This window comes from Heliangelus exortis, chromosome 1 (genome assembly GCF_036169615.1).
Source record: "Heliangelus exortis chromosome 1, bHelExo1.hap1, whole genome shotgun sequence".
Taxonomy (NCBI): domain Eukaryota; kingdom Metazoa; phylum Chordata; class Aves; order Apodiformes; family Trochilidae; genus Heliangelus; species Heliangelus exortis.
The window spans coordinates 106,779,212-106,797,214 of NC_092422.1; the positions used below are offsets into that span (position 1 = coordinate 106,779,212).

An 18,003-nucleotide genomic window follows, 5' to 3' on the forward strand; every position below is an offset into this window, starting at 1 on the left:
ATGTTATTTGTACGTTGTACTGAGAAACTTTTAAGACTTTAATTTAAAAAATTATCCACATGATAAATTTCAGGACACTGCTTTTTTGCAGCAGTGAATGCAAATCTGGTGTTACAACTAAACATCAGTTTAAACATCAGCAAAATCTACTGCCTTCTGGAACAAGTTTTTAAGTCTATGTATACATTTCAAAATCCTGAGTCTCCTTCCTTAGTCCATCAGTCTATTATCTAATTGCTTATGGGTGAATCATTATTTCTGTAGTACAGTTACTTTATTCAGGCTCACCTGGTTTTGTTGGTCTTGACAAATCTAAGCCACGTACTTGTGTTGCCGCAAGGACGTCATTTCTTGTTACTCATTATCACTCAGTCTTTCCAGTAGCCCAGCAGGAGGAGAATATGAAGTCATCTTAATACTCACAAGGGAGTAATATACATAGATTGCTAGCCATCCCATGGTCCACTTCTCTAAAATCTTCTGGGAACCACAGGTTTTGTTACTATAGAGCAATTACCAGAGCAATCCCACAGAAACAAAATACATCTTCAGAAAAGAGTAGGGAGAAAAAATAGAAAAGAAAAAAAAAAAAAAAAACCAGAACCAAACAAAACAACAAAATTACTCTCCAAAATACTCAGAAAACCAATCACAGATTATTCTATTGCAAGATAAACTTGATTCAAATTACACTTGAAAAGTAAATCCTTGCTCCACTTACAGATGCATCTATTGAAATACTGTTGGACAATATTCTATTCAAATTAGTGAAGTAGTTTAAGTTGAATGAATTCCAGAAGCTAGGAAGCTAGCAGACATTATGGTAGAGAGTTAGTGAGTGGGTAGCATCCTGTAGTTATAGTACTCAGCTTGCAACCATTCAAATACCATTTGAATGTTATTTAAAGGGAAAAAGAAATAGAAAAAGGCTATGTCACTTGCTTTGTTACTGTCCATCAATCTTTTCTAATGTGACATCATTATATTAAAAAATAACTGTTCTCAGGAAATATACTGGTTTTGACTGGAGAGGAAAACTGCCATGAGACCATTCATGGTGACCTTATTTTAAAAGTCAGCTAAAATAGCAAAACTGAAAAATCCATTTTTAAAGTGACAGATAGGCCTCTGAAGTCCAGTCGCAAGTTTTCTGGCTTTCAAGGAAAGGATAATCCCTGCAGCCTTTATAAAGCTCATAGAGAATTTATAGCTCAGAAGGTGAGCAATAACGTGGGCTTAAAGCCTGTTGGGTCAGGCTGTCCACGGCCACACCAAGAGCTGGCCGGGAGGTCTCTGTGCTCCTGTGTTACACTTGCCTCACAGGTCTCTGGGTGTTCCTTGCTGCTTCTGTCTTCATCCTTGTAAACAGAGCTCAGGAGAGGGGTGTTAGAAAGCTTGGATCAGCTGTCTGTGGCAGCCAGTTCTCTTAAAGCTTTTTGATTCTTTTTCGGGATCATGAAAATGAAATAAAAACCACATAAAATTATCAGAGATTCCTCTAAAATTGCAGTGCTTTTGTCTGGCCTCAGTGTGACTGTTCCTCGTTTCCTGTGCATCATTTACATGCAAACACCACATCACAAATGTGAAACTAATCATAATGGATAGCAAATACACATAACTTTAATAATAAAACTATAGTTATTATTTCCTATATAGGATCTTTCCATCTCTGAGTAAGGTCCTTCTGTGGATTCTATGTTTTAGTTAAAAAGGAAGACAACGATCAACTTACTTTGAAGCACTGATTACCTGGTCACTGATTACAGGTCATGAAAATTACTATGCCTTATCTCAGAATATACATTTAACTTACCTTTGAAATATTTGGTCTAAGAAGTATTAAAATGCTGTACATCAAAAATGCAAAACGTTCTGCTAATGCAGCATATTTCTGTGTACTTACCACTCATACTTAAGTACAAATACTCTTAATGGAATGTAGTGATGCTATAAACAACAAAAAGCATCAAAACGTGATGAAATCTTGTAATCTGTGGAATAATTATTACCCCTCAACTTACCACTGTACAAATACCAAGGTACTGCATATGTACGCACAGATACATAGTGCCAATCTATCAATACATTCTAAGTTTGACCACATGGCAGTTGTAAAAATATGTGAAAACTCCAATATAATGTCCCTAATTTTGTACAGTTTAGTAGTGTAAAGGAGAGTTGCAGCCATGAAATATTTATGACTAAACTTGCTTCTGAAATTCATGATTATATGTGAAACGTGGATCTAGTTGATTAGTTTTATTCTACACATAAATGTCATTGAGCAAATAAAAAGTCAAGGTTGTATAAATTACTGAAAAAACTACTGTAGTAAACAATCACAAAGCATGTTACTAAACAAAACTGTATAAAACATTTTTTATTACTTTGGTCACATACTGGTAAAAATTTATTTTAAAAGCAGAAACTGATTCATATGTCCACACACACATAACAGGCATTTCAACACTGTACATTTCAGTTTCTCCAATTTTGTGTCCACAGCAATATTTACCTTTGTCTTATTAGACTTCCATGAATTTATTTTACATTAGTGTTAAAATAAAAGGGTAATAAATTTATTAGAAACTGAAGCTGTAAAAAAAAAAAAGTCTGCAAATTTAGAGCCTCAAAGTAAAAAAAAAACCCTGTAACATAGCTAAAAGCCAGCATGGTTTTCTGTAACTCACCCTTAACTAACTCAACCTTAAACTAAAGAGGAATATCCCTTTCCACCCATTCCAAGCTTAAGATTCACAACACTGTTCCCCCATATTAATTACAAATCTTTGTTAATGATTTCATTTTTTATTAATATGGTAGGTGTTTATTTATGTAACTCATAGTTGTATAGGGGTATATGGTAAAGAATTCTAATGTCAAAATGCTGAATACACACATTGCAATGGTTGAACATCTACTAAAATAATTTAGAAATACCATGTTATGGAAGACTGAGAGCATAACAGAAAATCACATAATACTTCCTTAAAAAAACATCTTTGAATGGGTGTTTCATCCATATTGTAACAAAGTGGAATAATTATGTAACTTTACAAAATATACCGATGGTTGTCTCTGATGTAAGAGGAGAAACAGCACATACAAACCATTTCAATATTAATATATCCACCTGTAACCCCTGCTGTTTATCTATCACTTGCATGTTGTTTTTTTAAAATGTAAAATTAACACATTACATGGAAATGCTACCTAAGTCCATAAAAATCTGAAATCTCTTTTTTTTCAAGATGGTATTTTAGTATTATCAAGATTAAAAAGTGCTGGAGTTTATATGCATATTGGTTGATTCAGTTTTCCATCAGAAATGGTGACTGAATTAGTGCAAAACTTCTACTATGTGCAATTTTCATGTGTGATGTAGTAGACAATACAATATTCAGCTCTATTTTTCCAACAGCATTTTTTACCTATGCCAAACTCAGCTAACAAAAGAAACAGATAAAAAAACTTGCAGACAATTCAAATAGCATTATTTTTATAAAAAAAATTTGAACTTTTCCTTCTAACTTTCCCCCTTTCCCTGATTGTCAGAAATACAAAATATTTAGATGGTAATATAATCCCTAATAACAGGTACCATTAATGTAAGAGAAAAGTGAGAGACAAACATACGCTACTTGTATGCTTTCTAAAGCTTTCTAGGTATCATTTTTATTGGCATTAGCTACACATCTACTAAAACTTTCAAATAATTTTTTAAAAAGTTAGAAAAATATATTCAAGATTTGTTGCATAACCTTCCCGTTTTTACTTACACAATGCTTTAGAACCATTTATGGGCTGCAAAAATACCAACCACCATGCAGCACCTGGAGAAAGGTCTTGATGAGAACACATCCATTATTATGTGACGTTGAAGATATTTTTCTTCAGGTTCACAGCTATGTATTTTTTCACAAATAGACCAAACAAACATTCAATGCTGTGTTCACATGAGCATCCATGGACACATAGACCTTTCTTGAATTCTTGCTAAATCCTGAAGAACCGCTGGTGATATGAAAAGTAAATGACAGTCTGATCAACTAAGCATGAGAGAACAAACTCCACGCTTAATTGTCACAAACTTAGTTTGCAACAAGCCAATAGACTGTAAATTTTAAAAGTTTCCACCAAGGGCGAAAGATGTTCCTGATAAATTTTTTATATAATGTTTTTTAATGATATTTGTGATCCAGTTAAGCAATGACATCATGGGTATCACTGTTAGGTCTTTGGCGTACAGTCAGCGGGGGCAGAGGCTTTCCATAGAAATCTGCATAAGAAATGCCAGAGAAGAAAAACACATTAATCTGTCATTTACCACCTCCCTTGCTTAAAGGCTGTTTAGGTACAGTAAATTGCTGCTTCCTTAATGAAAGGTAGGTAGCCTACAAGTTTACAACTAATTCCTATAGGCAACTTTCATACATAGTGCTAATTAATGTTTGGAGGTGTATTGGCCACAACAGGGTTTAATTACATTTTGTAATAAATTCATCAGCATTTGCAAGATCAAGCCCCAAAATAATCTGTTAACAACCCTAAATATTAAGAAATGAGACATCCAAAGTATACAAATAACAATCAAAAAAATGAAGTATCAAAATTTGAATGCTGCTGTAACAAAAGCTGAGTTGCAATTACCTCTGAAGTGGCAGTAATATCATGCAGCGTCAAAAATTTTTGGATCATTTATGCATGGCATCTAACTTAAAAGCCATACTAACTTGCTAAAAAAACTAGGTTAAGAATTCTTAGATAAAAGTGCAACATTTGCTTTTGACAATAAAGGCATTTAAAGTATTAAAAATGGTAGTTATTAAGTACACCAAAAGATAATACGAAGTTTTCTCAAACATTGTTAATCGATAGAAAAGAAACATGCAGACTGGTACATGCACAAGCTAAATAATATCATGAAGTATGGTCAGAGGAAACAGGTTGAAATCAAGCAAAAATAAAAGCAGCTTTTTGAAGAATTGAAATCTCAATCTTGTTTGTGCGAATAACCTCCTCCCCAGCAAAGGCTTGTTGGCCTGCCAGATAAAATTAGCTTTAATAAATATTTTTTCCAAGAAAAAGATATTCTACTTGTTCTACATATACAATAGTCTGTGCTACAATTAATTCCTGGGCTAAAATTAAGAACAACAAGAAAGCTGCATTACTCTAATATGTGTACATGTGTGTAGGATAGAGATTTTAGTTATCCATACATTTAATCAGTAAAATAATGTAACTTTTCTGTAGTTCATGTAAAACCTGTACAATGGATGTTTTTATTAGTCAGTTTCCTGACTCTCTCTGCCCAAATATCCAACATAATGTTGTCTGCTTAGAATGACACAATAATGACTCAATGTATAAACTAAATAGCCTGCTCATAACACATTTTTCAGTTTGCATACTAAATCATTAAGAAAGATTTATGTCTCTGAGAACACCTAGCATGAAAAACCATACTTCTGGAGGTTGTCTCAACCTCAGACTACACTAATTTTATCAGCAACATTTTCCACATATCTGTAACTTCCAAAAAAGTAATTTTCAAGACAAAATCAAAGGCATAACTGCTACCCTAAGATCTGTTCTAGAATGCATGGGAATACTGAGAAACACCTGTTTGTGTGTCTCTCCATGGACTAGCAGAAATAAACATTACAAAAAAGTTCTATCTGTTTTGAAGCTTAAAAAAGTTTCGTGAGTTAGGCTGAAGAGCTATCAAACATTTCATTGATCCACTTTTGGATACAGACTTTGAGGGTACTTCTGAAAATAACCTTTGTGAATAGCTTAAGGCCTTAAACTTTTAAAAGCAGACTGTTAAATACTTTTTTCCTTTGCCTGCTCTTATGGACACTAACAATTTTAGTGGAGTCCTGACAAAAGCATGAACTGGGCATCCTACTGAAATTGAGTTTTTTCAGCCTGATCTACACAAAGGTAGGTGGTCATTTACCCCATATAGAAAGGTTTTTGTCAAAGCAAATGGTTCAGCAGAATGCAGCATTTCTACAGAAAACAATGCCCTTCAGAAAATGCACAAGGAATAAAAAACCAACCAAACAAAAAAAAAAAGCTCTCACTGCAAATTGTGGCTTCAAGGCACTTATATAAATTACATAAATGAAGCCAATAAGGATACCAGGCCTTTTTACTTCACAAAAGTTAAATGCCTGAAAAGCTTTTAAAACCACCTTTACAATGAACTGTGGACAAAGCCAGGAAAAAAAATTCTCTGGTGAAAGGATAGCCAAAGAGAAGTTGGTTTTCAGACAGATTCAATTCAGGGAATATTCTCAAACACTGACTAAAGGTTGGTTTCACTGGTCTTAAGGAAACTCAGGAGTTTGCAAGCAGAAGCCAGTTCTCCATCTGCAGAATGTGTAAAAACATTTTTGAAAAACATTTGTGTAAAAACATATTTGAAAAACACAGTTGTGTGATGGAAAATAGGGAAGGAGAGATGGCAAGCTAAAAATCAGATCTAAATGCTCTCTAATGGTCTGAGTGAAAAAACAAAAAAAACCAAAAAGAAACCAACCCAACCCCCAAAAAACTGCATGAAGAAAAATAAGCAATTGATGATCTTTGATATCAGAATCTAACTAATGGCTTGACACTGATGAACCATGCATGTGAAGTTTTTTTTATTTATAGTTTTTTTAGTATTTATAGCTTTTTTTAATTTATAAATATTTATAAATAATGGTTTTCCCCATGGATTTTTTTTGCTTTTTCAGGACTTTGTGTATCTGTGGGAATCTTGTGTTTCAAAATTCCTAAAAAATCCCAGATCTCAGCAAAGAGCAGGCGATGTCTTAAGTTCAGCAGCAAAGTTCTGAGCATTTACAGTTTCCTCTGATCTCAGTGACAACACCTCCATTCCAAAAAAAAAAAAAAAAAAAGAATTCCCCTACTAACAAATTTGCCATGGTTAGATTACAAAATACTTCCACTATTACACTTATTTTACAAATTGATTATGTTAATATATCTCAGGTTACTAACTTACACACCTGTGAATAGGGAAGCTAGCTGAAGCATTTTGGTTCTTTTTCTCTGTCCCACCCACGCTCTTGCTATAAAATGTAACACCTCCCTTGGGCAGGGATACAAGTAACACCCCTTTCTTCCCCTCCCTACCTCTTCATCTGGCTTTTCTTTCTTGCCGCCTTCTCTTTATTTGCCTTTAAAAAAAAGAGCAAGATAGTTTTATGATTAAAACTAGAAATTACATTTTATTCATATGAATTTCACTCCTGTGAAAAAATAAATATCTAGTTTTTAAGGGATGCTGATTCCCCTTTAGGCCTCTTCTGATTCTTTGGTAGAGAAGCTCCATGTTCTGTTGCTTCATAACTTCAGCAGAAATGTCTATATGGTGCTGTACTACATGACAGCAGTAAAATCAGTTTGAGTGAGAGTTACAGCTCAAGGATCACTATATCCACACTGAATTCCTCTCTCTGCAAGTTCCTCATTTAACATTCTCTTTGTTCAATTTGTAGAAGTTTTACCATTGCTTTAGTTTGGTTCTTGTCCTCTCATATTACTCCAGATATCTCTATATTCACTTGCCTTTTCAAAATTTGAAAATGAAAAATTTAAGAAAAATATGAAGACACTATCATCTAAAACTGAAAAAGAGGCAGTAGAAGCATATGAAAAACGTCTATAGTCTTCCAAAAATGAAAATAAGTAATTACTGAGAAATCAAGAACCTGTCTACTATGACATTTTCAGTTATTTAACTTATTTCTTCTATCAGCTGGTGAACTTCTAGGGACACTGGCTCTTCAGGTAGAGCAGCAGATCCCAAGCTTTACCACTGACATCTCTCCTTGAAGATCAATAACCTAGTTTTCTGTTTCTGCAAGCAAATTTATGTCAGGCTTTTCATCATAGCTGGGACTGCAGGCTCTCATTTGAAGTTTCTGACATATTGCACTTACTTCATACATGCTCATGTCTTTAGCTTTCCTTTGCAGGAGAAAACACCTACACAGCTTTGCCAAAATTCCTAGACTGTGCTTTTAAAGCCACATGGAAACAGTAGCAGTAGGCAGCCCTTTTAGACTACCTCAGAAGGAAACACAAGGAGTCACCTTACTCTGGACGTAGGCTTTGGTTCACAGAACTACAGAAATACCCGGGGCCCATTTGGGTTCAGCACTGTAGATCTGTCAGCACTTCCAGATCAGATCATGAGATTTGTGTGGAAACTGACAGCTTAGTGCAGAAGCAGCCTGAAGGTCATTATGGATGCCAAGCCCTGCCAGATCTCTGCAGCCCTGCTTATGTGTTTTTGCAGTATTCTCCCTGCTAAGTACCTGGATTTCTTCCAGCATGAAGGTAACCCAACTCCTGTCCCCATTGCATTGGATAACAATGAACTCTATAATAATAATAATATGCTTTCAAACTTCCATTTTGAATGCAATATATGTTTGGACTCTTACAGTAACTGGTCCTCTTACTCTTTGTTATATGGCACATTAAAATATTTCACTTCATGCTCCTGTGAAAATAACTTCAGATCATTAACAGCTTCTGATACACTTCAAAACTTTATATGGGAATCTGAGAGAACTTAGTTTTTGGTAAAAAAACTACATGTCTTGAAAAATCAAAAAGATGCTTTCATCTAAGCAAAAGAGTTAGCTTTTGGTCAATGAAAACTGGCATCAGGAAATTAAAAAACAAAACAAAAGGATGAAGAATGAAAAATGAAATGAATATAGAAGTGAATGAACAATGGAGAATGCTTTAAAAAATGTACAAAACCCAAATATTTTCAATTACCAGCTTGATGTGTTTCACCAAGAGGCTCAAGTTTTCGAAGTCTATTAAGTTTAGGAGTTCCCCAGCCAACTAAAGAAAAACAAAGACAGTCAAAACATGCCACGGCTGCACTTGATTCTGATGACATGTACAGAAGCCAGTTATCTTCAGGAGAAATCAGAAATCAATGCATTTAGAAATCCCAAAAGTATGTCATATATTGTTTATACGGTGAATTTTGATTATGTACTTTGAAAGTAAGCCAGTTAACCCTTAAAAATATTGATAATTTAATCACTTTTTCACCACCGAGTAGTCAAGTTCATGACTTTTCTGTGATAATATTAACATCCTCCCCAAGGAACAGGACCAATACTGCTGAAAAGTCATACCATTAAGTGGGAAATTGCAATAAAAATTTCCTAGAGTAAAATTTGGCAGTATATCTTTGTATGAAGCCCATTCAAGTTTCTGCATTCACAAAGGAATACTTATGGAAGAATTAACAATCACAACTTGAGACATCAAACAGTGTTGGTTAGTAAACTTACCTGGTGGAAGAGCTGGTGGTGGTGTAGGATTTTTGGGAATAATGTCATCTGAATTTACAGGCTCTACTCTGTGGCCCCTTTTTAATTTTGGTTTTTTACTTTTTTTCTTACTGTTATCTATACCAAACAGAAACAAAGCATTACATATCATGCTGATATATTCAGAGAATACCTTAGATACTTTTAAAAATATTATACATTGGTGTTCTCAGTCCAAACTTATGCAGAAAATTATGTGAAATGTAAAATTTACACAACATTTTGTTATGGAAAATAATTTGTAAGCATAAGATATAGGCAAACTCTATGTTTTAATAAAGAAATTCAACTTAGCTTATTACTAATGGAAAGCAAACCACATACTTTATTATGACAAAAATGAGCCTACTTTCAGAAACAGTATCAGTCACACCAATACACACTTTTTCAAGGCAGATTTTCTAACACAACCAAATAGTGAAGTTTTGTGTTTTCAACGGAATAAACTGATGTGTGGTATCATAAAAAATAATACATACAGGAAAAGGGAAGAACTACATGAAAAACAATATTAACACATGACAGACATTAAAGGAAGAAGTCTTACCTGAGTCAAAGCATTCTGAGCCTTGCTGCTCATTCTCTTCATGCTGCAAAAGTTGTGTCGTTGCAGAATTGCACATTTCAAGTCTACTGTCATTTGTATTTTGGCTACTGCTACTTGATAAGTGCTGAGCATCCATTTGTTCCTGCTTTGTTTGAGATTTCAAGACAATCGTAGTCTTTTCAGTCTCCAGCCTTTGCCGTTTCTTTTCCTTTTCAATTTGTTTTTCATTCTAACAAAAAGCATAAGATTTTTTTAAACAACTTCTAATGCTGTAAACTGACTAATAAGACAGAAATGTTATTTTAAAAATTAAAATATTCCTAAAATATTTTTGCCCCATATCTAGCATAGAAAGTATTTTCAAATAGGTGAAGAAAATAATTTTCCAATAGCCTGTCCGGAGAAGAAAAAATTAACAGCAAAAGAAATTATTTTTAGGTTTATAATCTGTTTTCTTGCTTTCTTTTTGGTCATATGACAACAGAAAATGCTTAGCTAAATGAACAACATTAGCAGTCCTGAGCTGAAGTTTAGAAAACTTCTAACATTTCTTCCTCTTAAAATAATTTCAGGAAATTATTGAAAGTTCTTCATTTTGAATGTTTTAGTAAAAACAAAATATACATACACAGAACTCAGGGTTCTACCATAATTTGGTCAAAAACCAACTGTATCATACAGCGTAAATAATGGTCTGTTTCACAGCTTCTACAACACTAACTCACCATCACTGTAATACTTGCAGCTATACCTTTCTCTTCATACTCTACGTTTATTAAAGTGAAGTACTGTGCAAGTATAAGACATTACAAGACATATGGATATGTTCTGGAGAGAAGCAAATGTTTGAATTACTGGAAAAATCTCTAAGAATTTATGTGTTTCTAAAGATTATCTTATCTCAAGTCAACTGAATAAAAAAAGTCATCGTAAATAGATTAGATCTACCTGAACTCAGAAATACAGGTTAAAGAAACTACATATATATAAACATGCTTTTCATACTTCAAAGCTAAGAAAACTTCTAAAATGTCTTAGTTTTCAACAACAACAAAAAGTTACGCTCAAAATTCTAAATAGTTGAAGTAGTCAGGAAGATTTTATGAAACTCACTACATCACTAGACACTCTCTATGAAGCTAAAAGACCTCAATTCATTTTCCCCTTCTGAATATCCAGTAGTTTAATTCAGAATGTGTTCAATCATGGTTGCAATACTTTGGGCTTAGTTTTTTTTTTTTTTTTTTTACTGCATCTACAAAACTTTTTGTCTTCAAATAAATAATAGGGGATTTTAGTAAAATGAAAGCATTGATTTTATGCACACAAAATACGACTGCCAAGATTCAAATAAATGAACAAATAAATAATGCTGTGCAGACAGATTTTAAACAATTCTTCAAAATGAACCATTTTTCTTATTACTTCTAAGACATTTGATGGTGGTAAGTCTAAAATGATCCAGGTTTCCAGTTATTTTCATACCTCAGAGATTACAGTTGATATAGGCTGGAAGGGGTTTTCACAGTTCCCAGGCTCTGGGTCTTCCTCATCAGGTGCACCACTTCTTCCTTCTTCTCTTTCCCTTTGTTGTTGTTTTTGGGTTTATGTTGTTTTCGTCAGTTGAGTGTTTCAGGGGTTGGTGGTGAGTTGTTTGGGGTTTTTTTTGGGGGGGGAAGGGAAAGAGGGAGGATGAACAATAAGAAGCCAAGCCATAAATTTTACAGAATAGAGAACAACTAGGTCACCTAACTTATCCTTCAATTTATGCCAACAGATGTTTACAATATGCTTCTGTATTTTGAGGAACATTCTAAAGAAATCACAATGTCAGGCTAACATCAATAAAGCACATGGATATGTAATGGCAGAGGTAAAAACACATGCTGCTATGTGCCAGGATGTCCAATCAGCACTTCAGGAAATGGAAGAAGTTTCTGAGGAAAGGATATGTGACAGAATACATCTGTAATTGGAAGGTTTTGATTGTTCAACAGTATACTGAAAGGTTCACACAAGTAATTTTTATAACAATTGTTTCAAAGTATTTAAAAGTTCTTAAAAAATAAAACCATGTGTTGGGAAACCAGACTCTCCAAAACCTCTTTGATTATTAAAAATACCTCCATTTCTCATGGTTTTTATTCTCCTTAATATACATATTGGAGATCTGGTGCAAGACTAATTTAGGGAGTAAAAGGGTTTGTTTCAACTAGACTCACAGAAGTTAAGAATCACAGAATCATAGAATAATTTGGGTTCAAAGGGACCTCTCAAGGTCATCTAGTCCAACCTCCCTGCAGTAAGCAGGGACTAGATCAGGTTGCTCAGAGCTTTGTCAAGCCTCACCTGGAGTATCTCCAAGGATGACTCTTCAACTACCTCCCTGGGCAACCTGTTCCATTTTTCCACTACCTTCAGGGTAAAGAATTTTTTCCTAACATCCAATCTACTTTTACCTAATTTAAAACCATTGCCTCTCATCCTATCAACACAGGTCCTTGCAAACAGTCCCTCTCCAGCCTTCCTGTAGGCCCCCTCAGATACTGGAAAGTCACAATAAAGTCTCCCCTGAGCCTTCTCTTCCCCAGGCTGAACAACCCCAGCTCTCAGTCTGCCTTTGTAGGAGAGGTGCTCCAGCCCCCTGATCATTTTCATGCCCCTCCTCTGGACTTGCTCCATCAGGTCCATGTCCTTCCTGTATTCAGAGCTCCAGAGCTGGACACAGTACTCCAGGTGAGGTCTCACCAGAGCAGAGCAAAATGGCAGAATCACCTCTCTTGATCTTCTGGCCATGCTTCTTTTGATGCAGCCCAGGATGCAATTGGCCTTCTGGGCTACAAGCATGCACTGCTGGCTCATGTCCAGCTTTCTTTCCACCAGCACCTCCGTGTCCTTTTCTGCAGGGCTTTCTGAAACCTCATCCCCAAGCCTGTACTGTTAGTGAAGATTGTTCTAACCCAGGTGCAGGACTTGAACTTGGTCTTGTTGAACCTCATGAGGTTCACCTGGGCCCACCTATCCAGTTTGTCCAGGTCCTTCTGGATGACATCCTATCCTTCTGGCTTACTGGCAGCACCACTCACAGAATCACTGTATTACTGAGGCTGGAAAAGACCTCTAGAAACTTCTTGATGGTACACTCACTCCTGCTGTCTGTATTGTTGGTAAAAATATTAAACAATACAGGTCCCAGAGGGGAACCCTAAGGGGCACCATTTGTCACTGGTCTCCACCTGGATTTTGAGCCATCAACAATTGCCCTCTAGAGGCAACCATTCAGCCAATTCCTTATCTACTGAACAATCCACTCATCAAATCTGTATCTCTCCAACTTGATGAGTAGGATATTGTGAGGGACTGTATCAAAGGCCTTGCAGAAGTCCAGACAGATCACATCCACTGCTTTTCCCTTGTCAACTGAGGTTGTCATTCCCCTGTAGAAACCCACTAGGGTTGTTCAAGCAGGATTTGGCCAATGCTGACTGCCTTGAGTCACCTCCCTGTCCTCCATGTGCCTTAGCAGGTCTTCCAGGAGGATCTATTCCAGGATCTTCCCAGGCACAAAAATGAGGCTGACAGGTTGATTGTAGTGAAATGAGGCAATCAGGTGTTGCTAATTACAGCTGATAGTTCCCAGGATCCTCCTTTCTATCCTTTTCAAAAATGGGCATTATTGTTTCCTTTCTTCCAGTCACCAGGGACTTCACCTCACTGCCATGATTTTTCAAATATGGAGAGTGGCCTGGCCATTACATCTACCAATTCCCCCAGGACTCTGGGAATTGGGATGCATCTCATCAGGTCTTTTGCTGCACCAGAACTAGTTATTTTCTATATATCAACCATATTTCCACTTAAAAAATGTTAACACTCCTATGTGTTAAATATTATTTCATTATTAAAGTATATGCTCATGAAACACTTTTTAGTAATCAATCTGATGGTACTCACACATAGGATGCCACTGTTACACCCTATGTTACAACTGCAAGTACTGAGAAAGAATGTCACTCTGTTGCTCAGAGGCAGAGATGTGAACGAAAAGGAGGTCCCTGGTCTATCCATGAAATGATATTAGGAAGGAATGCCCAGTACTGGGTTAAAACTTATTTGCACTACTTCTCCATGGTTTTTCATTTGGAATAAGATTGCTACTGATGTAGTGTGGAGGAAATGCACTTTGAGAAAACACTCAGGGAAGCAGATCTAAACAAAAAGCAGTCTGGGGAATTATTAAAACACAAAATGAAAGAGAATTACACTTGAATCATGAATAACCTGATTCTTATAGTAAGAAACTGATTTGATACAAGCCAGCATAATGAGAATTAAGGCCACTCTTTATATATGAGACAAGCTCTCAGAAGTAGGTAAAACCAGAAGAAATTATTAGTTAGCTTTCTGCTAAGACAGTTAAGCAAACTTTAAAGCATTTATCCCAAGTCAGACCCAACCAGTTCTTCCAATGAAAAAATAAATACAATCAAGATCACTGAGCAGGAACAGAATACATGGAAAATGCCCGTTCCATTGGAAAATCTCCTTGAGATATGTTTCTGTGTCAGTCCTCCTTGCTACACCTCTCAACATGGCATAAACCTAACACAATCCAGCATGGGCTGGGCCCCTCGCTACATGAAAGACATCGAGCTGCTGGAGCAGGTTCAAAGAAGGGCAACCAAGCTGGAGAAGGGTCTGGAGAACAAGTCCTATTAGGAGAGGCTGAGGGAATTAGGAATGTTTAGTTTGGAGAAGAGGAGGCTGAGGGGAGATCTTACTGCTCTCTACAGCTACCTGAAAGGAGGTTATAGGGAGGTAAGGGTTGGCATCTTCTCACAAGTAAATGATGATAGGACCATCGAAAATGGCCTGAAGTTGCACCAGCCAGGGTTTAGGCTACGTATTAGGAAGAATTTCTTTACTGAGAGAACAGTTAGGTGCTGGAATGGGCTGCCCAAGGAGGTGGTGGAGTCACCATTCCTGAAGGTATTTAAAAACCATGGAGATGAGGCACATCAGGACATGCTCTTACAGGCCTGGTGCCTGGTGCCTTTTTTTTTTTTTTTTTTTTTTTTGGGGTGGGCAGTGGCTTGGTGGTTGGACACTGTGACCTTCAAGGTCTTTTCCAAACATGATGATTCTATGTGATGGCCAGAAAGTTTTGTCTATGCACATACCTGGCAGACTAACAGCATATGAATTTTTTTTATGTTTATGAAATATGTATGGAGACAGTGTCAAATTACAGGTGTTTAAAATATGCTTAAATAATTTACTTGCTGAAGAAAACTCGATGAGCAAGAGTACAAGCCAAGACACTTCACAATAGCTTCACAGTCACTTCTCACAGTAACAGAGACTTGCAATTTTTTACATATATAGAGCAGATGAGGGGACACAGGTTCTCAGTGAATTTTGTAAGAATGCCCCAGTAAAATGATTCACAGCAGTCTCTTATGTGAACTGCTGTGTGGGCTGCTGATGACCACAAAGAGCTTTGCAGGTAAGTAATAAATTACTGGTCCTGCTTCCCCTCTATGAAACACTTTTAAGTCCCTCCATACGTCACCTGCTGGATATCCTGAAGTTTATTAAGCATAGTGTTGAACAAAGTTTCACATCTAGTCTTTGATATTCACATATGGGTTAAAAGATCTACGTTAATAAAAGTTTATTTTAAAGCCCACTTGAATGTAACTTAAATGACAGAATTTATTTTTTAGGCTAGCCTCCTGTGAAGTTATATTAGCAAGGCCAAAATTATTATGCAACTACCTTGCAATTCTCATTCATGGTACACTTCCAGCATAATATGGAATAAAATAAAGAGGGTGAACCAGGCAAAAAACTTATAAGTCTTAAAGAAAAGGCTTTAGTATTCAGGTCCTTACTTTTAATATGGAGGCTCCTGGCTTGTAAGCTTTAATTCCTTGATAGCTTGGTTCCCATAAGCTCTATATACAGGAACAAATCAGGTGTCTTAGAGAAAGGGAGTAAGGGATGGTAGGTGAAATTACAGAGAATACCTTTCTTCTCGTATCCTTCTCACTCGCTCAGCTCGTTCTAGTTTCTTTTGTTCTTCATATGCTTTTTGTTCTGATGTGTCTCTTTGAATGCGCTCATTTAAGGCATCAAAATCTTTTGCTATGGTGTGTAGAAGCCAATATAGGCCATTTTTTATTGATTTATCTATTTTCTTCCCACAGCCCATGACAGCTGAGCAAGGTTCCTGCAAAAATAAAGAGAAGGAGAGGAAAATTATTTGTGGTTCAGATCACATTCCTTGACTGAAACAACAAATAAGCCAAACTACTTTTTACTCTGAAGCTTGCAAAATACTGAGAAGTATGGGAAATACATTTGAACGTAGGTACTCTATAAATTTAGATGCTTTTTTTGCCAAGATACAAATCACATTAGTTCTGCCAAATTCTAATTTTTCTAGTCCTTTTCCAAAAATACCAGAATAAACCAAAACCATGTTTGTGTGTCTATCTTGAAACCCTTATTTTAAATAGACAATACTACATAAACACACAACTGTTACATATATACCTGCTGTGTGTATGCATATATATTTACACATCTGTTTCTATGCATATCCATAGAAATTTAGTTTATCAAGCTTCAAATATCTATGTTCTGTGTTATTCCTGCTCTGTAATAGCCTATGTTATATTTACCTAGCAAAACTGAAAAAATTAGATGCAAGAGAATCAAATTAGCTTCAGTTAATGAAAGAAATGTTAGACTTACAGTTTACTTATCCTTACTAAAGGATAAATAAAGTCCAGTGTGAATTTGTCAGAAAAAATGTCAAACCAGTTCAATTTTTTTAGATCAGACAGATATTGTTAATAGGAATGAAGCAAAATATTATGCAGCTTGATTAGGGTAAAACTTCTGCCAGGGTATTGCCATCACCAAGCAAGAGAGAGCAAGCAATGATCTAGGCAAATCTATTGTAAAAAGGGTGCAAAACCCATTGTTAAATTAGTTTGGAATACTTCATCTAGCTTGGATGCAACACTTCAAGTAAGTGAATTGTCTGGAAGGAATCAAGAGGCACACAGTGACAAAAACCACACATCTGGTAAGAAAACATTGAATGAACAGGACATGAAAAAATAATAGCTCACACTGATTGTAATGAATATCTGTGATCATGAATAAAGATTAAAAAAAAAAAAAAACAACAAAATCAAAACCTAAAAATTCTTTGTCTTCTCTCTTCATTTGACAAGCATTTATATGATACCATAGTGGATATGGTACGTACTAATTACAACAGAAAAAATAATAGACTTGTTTTGTCCCCTCAGAGTGCCAAACCTAGTCTGCATTTTCATACATTCTTACTTTGTCTGCATTAAGGTTTAAATATAAGTGTGGCTTACTATAGAACACTTACAGTACTCTACAAGATCCTAATCAAAGAAAAGATGTACAAGCAATGATACTGTTTCTCTAAGAAAACTAAAGTAAAATAAGAGGAAATAATAGCCTAGGGCAACCTTCTTCTAGGTCACACAAAGATTACTGTTGGTGTAGTTTAGTTATAAAACCTAGATTTAGAAATATAGAATATACAAATATATTAAAAAAGAAAATTATTAAGGTCATTGTCACTGAAATTCTGTGACAGTGAGAAAAAAGTTACTACTTCCATTTTTTAAAATATTTTGTGGGGAAATTTAAAGATCTTTAAGAAAACCGATTAAAAGATAAGAACAAAAGTATTTTTGGTCCTTGCCTATTTTTTTTTCCAAAATTTTATAACAATTGTTTTTTAAACTCACCCCTTATTCAGTCATCATACTGAAATACAATGGGACTAGGTCAACCTCTAATGAATGAGTCTGGGAAAGAAACTGCCCACTTGAGTATATAAGCCTCTCAGCTGCTAAAATGACTTGTATGTGATCTAGTTTCTTTGATGATTACACCCCAGATATAAATGTAACCAAGAACAGCATCTCATAAATTAAATAATTCTAAAGTATTGGAAAAATACACTACACTCTTTCTGGTCTTTCGTATTGACAATGTTTGTCAATCAATGTTCTTAGA

At 35.5% G+C, this 18,003-nt stretch overlaps 1 protein-coding gene across 7 annotated transcripts in view; it reads right to left on the minus strand.

Moving 5' to 3' along the window:
* Positions 1-2,354: 2,354 nt before the first annotated feature.
* ARL13B (ARF like GTPase 13B) overlaps positions 2,355-18,003 on the minus strand; it is a 51,010-nt gene continuing 35,361 nt past the window's right edge. For 3 of the 7 annotated variants that reach the window (XM_071756939.1, XM_071756941.1, XM_071756958.1), the window contains 6 exons: positions 15,960-16,162; positions 11,416-11,515; positions 9,931-10,159; positions 9,345-9,461; positions 8,815-8,958; positions 2,355-4,282 (listed from right to left, as the gene is read on the minus strand). In XM_071756939.1, coding sequence (XP_071613040.1) covers positions 4,206-4,282; positions 8,815-8,958; positions 9,345-9,461; positions 9,931-10,159; positions 11,416-11,515; positions 15,960-16,162 — 870 coding nt within the window. In that variant the 3' untranslated portion in view covers positions 2,355-4,205. Of the gene's footprint in view, positions 4,283-7,155; positions 7,200-8,814; positions 8,959-9,344; positions 9,462-9,930; positions 10,160-11,415; positions 11,516-15,959; positions 16,163-18,003 lie in introns of all 7 variants that reach the window. The other 4 variants (XM_071756974.1, XM_071756948.1, XM_071756985.1 and 1 more) reach the window with 4 other exon arrangements.